The sequence below is a fragment of the Calypte anna genome, chromosome 22 (genome assembly GCF_003957555.1).
Source record: "Calypte anna isolate BGI_N300 chromosome 22, bCalAnn1_v1.p, whole genome shotgun sequence".
Taxonomy (NCBI): Eukaryota; Metazoa; Chordata; class Aves; order Apodiformes; family Trochilidae; genus Calypte; species Calypte anna.
Window position 1 is genome coordinate 4,450,283 of NC_044267.1, and position 7,981 is coordinate 4,458,263.

A 7,981-nucleotide genomic window follows, 5' to 3' on the forward strand; every position below is an offset into this window, starting at 1 on the left:
GCCCCCCAAACGCGTGTTCCGCACACGGCCGCTAGGCGGCGCCCTCACCCCCTTGCCGGGGCTGTTACCTCTCCCCACCCCCCCCTCTGGGGGTCTCGGGCTCCCCCTCCCCACTGATGGGGGTCCCAGGGTTCCCTCTCCCCACTGATGGGGGTCCCAGGGTTCCCTCTCCCCACTGATGGGAGTCCCAGGGCTCCCCCTCCTCACTGATGGGGGTCCCGGGCTCCCTCTCTCCACTGATGGGAGTCCCAGGGCTCCCCCTCCCCACTGATGGGGGTCCCAGGGCTCCATCCTCCCACTCCAGGGTGCTTTAGGATCCTCCCCACACCGATGTGGGGCCCGAGGCTGGGGGGTGCACACCTTCAAGCCCCCCCACAACTATGGGGGGCTCCAGGCTTTCCCTGCCCCCCCTCCCTCTTCCCCAGTGGGGCTCAGCCCCCCCCCAACCCCACTTCCCACGCCCCGGGCAGCCCCTGGCCCCGCTCCCATGCCCCCCCCGGGACCCCGGGTGCTGCTTCCTCCCCGTTTCCCGGCAGAGCCTCCCCAGGGACCGCATCCCCCCCCCCCCTCATGCCCCACGCTGACCCCCGGCATCCGGGGAGGCACGGGCGTGGGGCCAGACCTCGGCAGCCTCAGCCCCGGGGGAGGGGGCGGCCGGGCCCCCCCCGGCCTTGGGAACGGAGCCTCGATGCCCTTTTATAGCCCCAAGTGCTGCCTTTTTCCATGAGCTCAGCGGCCGGGGGGGGCACAGCACCCTCCCCGCACCCCCCCACCCAGCACCGGACACGGCCCCCGCGGGCTTTGCTTTTCATATGTAATATTTTTTAATTATTTTTTTTTACTCCTTTTTATTATTAATATAAAAATACTCACGTATTTACAGCAAATAAATATATTTTGGTAACAAATAAATTACACTGGGGGGGGGGGTTATACAAAAGGGGCCCAGGAAGGCAGCGTGCAGGGGGGGAAGGGGTGGCAGGCAGGGGGCTGGGGGGGGGGATATTTACATCCAGGGCTGAGGAGGGGTACGGAGCCCTGGGAAGGGTGGGTTGGGGGGTGGGGGGGGATGAGGAGGGGGCATAGAAAAATTCTCAGGAAGAAAAACCCGATCGGTTCTTAAATCATCCCAAAAAAACCCATCCTGCGGTCACTGCCCGCGGCGGAGCGCGGTGCCCGGGGGTATGGGGGGGCTCAGTGGTTCCCCCACAAGGCCGGTGGCAGACCCCGAACCGGGTCCCAGCCGGTACCGAAAGCGGTTCCGCAGAGCAGCTCTGTGCCCCCAACGCGTGACACGCACCGGGGCCGCGGCCCCAAGGCGGGTGCCGGGGCTGGCAGTGGTCCCCAAAAACGGTGGTGGGGGACAGCGTGGCCGGGTGCCCCCCACGGGGGGCAACGTGGCGGTCCCCGAGCCGGGCGCCCGACAAATCCCGGCATCCCCGCCGCGGGGGTCTCGGCGCCCAGGCCGCAGCCCCCAAGTCGGGCGCCGGTGGCGGGGCGGTGGGTGCCGGTCCCTGAGGTAGTTGGGGCTGCTCGGCAGGGCGGCTCACACCGAGGACTCCTCGGGGTTGGAGTCGGGCAGGGGCTGACGCTGCTGGAGTTTCCGCCTCAGCTCCTCGGCCAGGTCGGCGCAGGGCGGGCGCTCCTCGGCGCCCAGGGCCAGGCGGATGTACCCGTTGGACGTGGAACCCCGCAAGGGACCCAGGTGGATGCGGGTGGGCGAGTGGAGGGGCTGCCCGGGGATGGCGGTGGGAGGCGAGGTGCCGCCGGGAGGGCCCCCGTTGCGGCAGCTGGCGTGACCCGGAACGATCTTCAGCGAGCCGTCCGAGTAGTAGTAACTGGCCGGGTCCCAGAGCTTCTCGTCCGAGTCGGAACCGGCGCTGGGGACGAAGCGGGGACTGGGGGGCTCCTTGGGCAGCTCGATGGGGTACACCAAGGTGCTCTCGATGGCTTTGGTGCCTTTGCCGAGCTCTTCTCTCAGCCGCCTCCAAAGGGTGAAGACCACGAGCAGCAGCACCAGGCAGAGGGCCCCCAGGCACACCGCCACCACCCACACCAGCCCCAGGCTCTCCAGCGGCGCCCGCGTCTCCAGCGGCACCCCGGGCCCGGCCAGCACGGCCACCCGGTACACCTCAGCCCCCAGCCGGGCTCCTCCCTCCTCCGCCAAGCACCGGTACGTGCCGCTGTGCTGGGCCCCGGCCCCCGGCACCACCAGGGCCCGCAAGCGGCTGTCGCTCAGCACCAGCGCCTGCTCCCCCGCCACCGCCCGCCCCTCGAAGGTCCAAAGAGCCCGGGCCAGGTTGGAGCCCAAGCGACACGTCAGCACCAGGTCGGTGCCCGCCACCACCGTCACATTTTTAGGGGTGATGGGACCTGCGGGAGAGGAGGTTGAGTCAAAATGGGGGGAAGGGTCCCGCGTAACCCCTTCCCCACGTGGAACCGGGGGGGTCTCACCTTGCTTGGCCAGCTGCGGCAGGCTGCAGGCGCGGGTGTCGGAGCTCAGCACATCCTGGACCAGGTGGGAGCTGCGGGAGGAGGGGGTGGAGGTGAGGGAAGGACCCCGTGTCACTTCAGGGGGTGTCCCCCTCGTCCCAGGGAGCCCCCGTACCTGTTGAGGCCGTCGGTGCGGACGCAGAGGCTGACGTTGCGGCTCCAGGCGCAGTAGGGGTCCCGGGCCAGGACGCAGTCTGGGCAGGACTGGTAACGGCCACAGTCAGCCAAGGGCAACTGGGCCACCTGGAACCGGGAGCCGGCAAAGAGCAGCTTCTGCCAGGACAGGGAGAAGGGGTGAGGTGACACGGCCGGGTGACACGGCCGGGTGACACCCTGAGCACCCTCCCCACGGCACCGCTCACCTTCCGCCCGGCCAGGACGAGGCTCTCCACGGGCTGTGCCGGCTCGAAGACCTGCAGCTCCTCCACCAGGTGGACACCAGAGCCCAAGCTCAGCGCCTTGTGCACCCAGCCATCACCTGCAGGGCAGGTGGTGAGGGAGGTCCCCGCAGTGAGGACACCCCCTCCCTGGTTATCTGTCCCCATCAGGGGTACCTGTGCCGATGAAGAGCACCTCGTAGATGGTGCCATCCAGCCCGGCCACCCGGTCCACCACCAGCTGGGTGAAGTTGGCGTCCTTCTTGAGGAGCAGGGGGCGGCCGTGGTGGGGCAGGATGGGCTCATCCATCAGCGGGTGCTTCTTGGCAAAGTTGAGTGTGTTGTCGGGCAGCTCCAGGGAGCTGGCGAAGCCGTTCCGACGGTGCCAGTCGGTGATGCACTGGGGACAGAGAGGGGACAGAGAGGGGACAGTCAGGCCCACAGCCTGATCCCAAACCCTTTTTTCCCCCCTCCCCGCTCTCTTCAGGCACTCACCGCGCCAGGCCGGGGGCTGGGCACCTCATCTGAGTAGCGGCCCCACTTCTGGGCCTGCTCCCGGTACTCCTTGTAGGGCCCCTCGAACGCCTTCTTCACCTCCAGGATGTGGTAGCGGCAAATGGCCGAGACGTCCACGTCCCCCCTGGGAGGGGACAGCTTTAGGGGGTGCCAGGGGGTGGCTGGCACCTGGGGGGTGGCTGCCACATCCCTACGGACTCACCAACGAGCCTGGAAGACCCCGAAAAAGGTGGTGTCCTGCCAGCTGTCCCCCGGGAGGGTGAAGACGGCCTGGAGGCGGTTGAAGTGGAGCTGCTGCTCAGGGGCTGCACACACCAAACGAGCCTTCAGGAACGTCGTCCACTTCTTCTGCAGCGTGCGGGCACCCCCGACGTCCCCCTGGACACCCGGCCGGCGTTCAGACAGGGCCACGCCAAGGAGTGAAGTCACCCTTTGGAGGGTGTCCCCACAGCACTGAGTTGTCCCCTCCCGGGTTACCTTGCAGACCCGGGCCACCCGGGCCACCACCTGCTCGGCGTAGCAGTCGTACTCCACCGCCCGCTCGCTGAAGAAGAAGTAAACTTTGTCATCGTCCCCCGTGCTGCTGGCCGTGCTCTCCTGCACGTAGGCTGAGGCCACGAAGTGGGGCTCTGGGGAAGAAAGGAAAAAGTGGGTGACAGCCTGCTGGGGAAAGGGTTTCCCCCCCTCACACACCTCGTGTGTCCCCCCTGAGCCTTACCGTTGAGCCAGGAGGTGAGATATTCCGTCTTCATGGAGTAGTGGGGACCCAGGTTGCGGAGGATGACGGGCTCCGTGCCCAGGAAGTTGTTGAAGGTGGCGGAGTAAAGCTCCCCATCTGCCAGGGAAGGCGTTAGGGACCAAGGGGGGGGTCCAGAAGGTACCCCCAAAACCCCAGTGGGTGCCTGGCGGTGTCACCTACCCACGATGAGGCCCGTGTGTCCCTTGGTGGGGTCGTAGGGACACTTCCCCTTGCCGTCCTCAAATGCCACTTGGTCCAGGGTGAAGCCAGAGAGTTCCTGAGGGACACGGGAGTGGGTGGGGGTCCCAAACCCCTCCCTGGTTCATGTCCCCCCACATCCAGAGCACAGAGACACCTCCCTAATGCCCCTCGTGGGCACAGGGACACCGCTGGATGATGCTTCTGGAGTCAGGGACACCCCTGGATGGTGCATCTGGGGACAGGGACACCCCTGAACCATCCCCCAGAGAACAGGATCACCCCCTAGATGACCTTTTGGGGACAGGGACAGCCCAGGATGACCTGGGGACAGCGACACCCCTAAATGACATTCCTGGGGACAGGGACCCCCTCCAAAGACCCCAGGCACACAGCTATCCTGTATGACCCTCCAAAGGGACTGTAACACCCTTGGGCAGAAGGACACCCTGCTCCCGAGATGGCTGGGTGGGGGGGGGGACCTGTGGATGTCATCCAGGGGGATATGTGGGGGTGGGTAGGGGGTTTTGGGACCCCCCAACTCACAATGTAGGTGCACTTGGGCTGGAAGGCGTAGGTGCCACAGGCATAGAGGTGGGAGCTGTTGTAGCTCTGCAGGAAGCGCACGTAGTTGAAGCAGTCGGTCTGGGGGGGGCAAAAAAAAAAAATATCCAGTGAGGGGGCTCAGGGGGGGCACCCAGGGGTGCTCTGTACCCCCCCCCCTTGCCACAGCACCCCCCTCCCCACCTGGTTGTTCTTGCCCTTCTGGATGCACTCGGCTTTCTTGTCGACGGGGGCTTCCCAGGAGATCTGGGGATGGAGGAAGGGGTCAGGGGGATGAAAACAATCCCTCCCCCCCTGAAAAAAACCCCACCCACCCCCCTCCTAAAACCAGGGACCCCCTCACCGCCGCCTTGAGCTCCACGGTGCCGGTGACCAGGGCGAAGACGGCCTCCCGGGCACCCACGTAGAGCAGCCCCTCGGCCTCGTCCAGCGTCAGCGTCAGGTAGTGAGAGACCCCCCCCTGCCAGAACCTCTTGGCCGCGTCCTGCAGCTCTGGGGACACACGTGGGGACGTCACGGGTGGGCAGCTCCCCCTCAACCCCCCCATCACCGCTGGAAGCCCCCCGGCCCCGGCCCCCCACACAAAGGGCTCTTTGTCACCGGAGCGGGGGACACGGTGGCCTTTGGAGAGACCACCCCCCCCCCCGCCCCCAGGCCCCACAGAAAGGGCTCATTGATGGGGGAGGCAGCAGGGCCCCCGGGCAGGGAGGGGGCTGACACGGCATGGGGACAGCGTGGGGACAGCACGGGCATGGCACGGGGACACAAAGTGCTGGCACGGCAAAGGGGTGGGGGTCTTGGGTGTGGGCATGGGACAGGGGGACACGGGCACAGCAAAGGGTGGGGGGTCTTGGGTGGGGGCATGGGACAGGGGACACAGCCTGGGGACATGGGCACAGCAAAGGGGGGGGTCATGGGACAGGGGACACAGCTTGGGGACACGGGCACAGGAAAGGGGTGGGGGTCTCAGGCATGGCACAGGGACAGGGGGCACGGAACAGGGTTGGTGGCACGTCAAAGGGACAGGGCTGACAGGCGTAGGCACGGGGACAGGGGACACAGGATGGGGACAGTGGCACAGCAAAGGGACAGGAATGTTGGGCGGGGGCAGAGCAGAGGGAACAAGGCAAAGGGACCGGACCGGGGTCTTGTGTGTGGGCACAGCAGAGGGGACACAGCGTGGGGACCAGAATGCCAGGCGTGGGCACAGCACAAGGACAGGGGACACAGTGTGGGGACAGTGGCACGGCACATGGATAGGGGACAAGGGGCACTGCCACTGCAGAGGGACTGGGGAGTGGGTCAAAAGGATGTGGCAAAGGGACAGGGACAGTGGTGTGGCACAGGGACAGGGACAGGGCACGGATGGGGACACAGTGCTGGCACTGGGCACGGGGACAGGGGGCAAGGGCAGGTCACGGGGACAGGGAACTGGGAACAGGGGTGACAGCAGGTCACAGGGACAGGGGACACGGCACAGAGACACAGGGCACTGTCCCTCTGTGCCCCCCTCTGCTGCCAAGCTCGGGGGGCGGATGTGACACAGAAGCTGCCAGCGGTGGGGACAACCACAGCCCCCAGTGTTGTCCCCACATCAGCGAGAGAGGGAATCAACTCCCCCACCCCACTGTGCCTCAGTTTCCCCAAGTGCCTCCCCCCCCCTCCCTGGGAGCCCCCCGGGGACCCCCACCCCAGGTACCTACCTGAGTAGGGGACGGTTTTTCGGGGCACGGCGCTCCACGAGGACCCCGGGGCGGTGGCGGCGGTGACAACGGTGACACCGAGGAGCAGCAGGGAGGCGACAAGAGCCAGCAGGGAGCGGGGGGCCATGGCGGGGGGGTGGGGGGGACACCCAGGGCCTGGAGAAGGAGGGGAGGGGGGGACAGAGAGAGGGACACGCCCGACCCCCGTTAGGGCTGCGGGGCCAGGGCGCCCGGTGTCACGCGGGCAGCGCGGGGACAAGGCGGGCATTGAGGGAGGTGTCACGGGGTACCCCACGCTGCGGGGGGGGACACACACAGCCCCCCCCTGCCTGAGTCACTGCCGGGGGGCACAGAGCAGGAAACGGCCCCTTCCGCTTCCCTCCTGCCCCGGGACCCCCCCATCCCTCCCTCCCCGCTGATGTCCCCAGGGATGGGTGGGTGGGGGGCACCCACCGGGGGTGTCCTGTCCCTTCCCGTCCGGTCCTGTCCCCCCCCAGCAGGATGTGGCTGGGAATTGTTCTGCCCTGCCCACGGGAAGCAGGAAGGCGGGAGGGGGGCTGAGGGGGAGCCCCCCCGTGCCGGCACAGGAAGGATTTCCGGGAGGGTGGGGGGCTGGGAAGGGGCGTGGGAATGGGGGACACCCCCCAAAGGGGCTGCAGGTAGGGGACAGGGAGCTGGTGGCACAGCCAGGGTGGCACTGGGACAGCCAGGGTGGCACTGGGACAGCCAGGGTGCAATGGGCACGGCTGGGGGGCCACGGGCTCTGGGGACAACAGGGGACAGGGGGACAGAAACACGATCAGGAGAACGTGGTCAGGGTGCCACAGGTAGGGACAGGGTGACACTGGCACAGCCCTGGGGACAGAACCACGGCCAGGGGACCACGGGCACAGCCCTGGGGACAGAACCACGGCCAGGGGACCACGGGCATGGCCAGCGTGCCACAGGCAGGGACACGGTGCCACAGGTGTGGCCCCGGGGACAAAAGCACGGCCGGGGTTCCCCGGGGTTCCCCCGGGTGACAGTGGCACCGCCGGGGTGGCACCAGCTGGGTCCCCTGGGGGCCACCGGTCTGGTACCGGACACCAGGGGGTCCCACGGGGGGACAGGGGTGCCACGGGTCCGCGCTGGTGACATCCCCAGGGGGTTCCCACGACGGTGCCATCCCGCGGGGAGTCCCCACGACGGTGCCATCCCGGGGGGGGTTCCCAATGACGGTGCCACCCCGGGGTCCCCAGGACAGTGCCATCCCGGGCAGGTCCCCACGACAATGCTATCTCGGCGGGGTCCCCGCGACGGTGCCATCCCCGGGGGGTTCCCACAACCCCACGGCACAATCCCCCCCCTCGGGCTCACCCCGTGGGGGTCGGTACCGGCGGTACCGGCAGCCC

The 7,981-nt window shown here is 67.7% G+C and overlaps 1 protein-coding gene across 1 annotated transcript; it reads right to left on the bottom strand.

The window, feature by feature from the left end:
- Positions 1–960: 960 nt before the first annotated feature.
- Positions 961–6,791, bottom strand: SEMA4C (semaphorin 4C). The gene is made up of 14 exons (XM_030464138.1): positions 6,591–6,791; positions 5,231–5,379; positions 5,071–5,133; positions 4,870–4,968; positions 4,306–4,402; positions 4,105–4,221; positions 3,864–4,015; positions 3,589–3,764; positions 3,366–3,510; positions 3,048–3,270; positions 2,856–2,971; positions 2,609–2,766; positions 2,455–2,525; positions 961–2,373 (listed from the first exon to the last, which is right to left on the bottom strand). The coding sequence occupies exons 1-14, from the start codon at positions 6,715–6,717 to the stop codon at positions 1,547–1,549; spliced, it is 2,520 nt and encodes an 839-aa protein (XP_030319998.1). The 5' UTR covers positions 6,718–6,791; the 3' UTR covers positions 961–1,546.
- Positions 6,792–7,981: the final 1,190 nt, after the last annotated feature.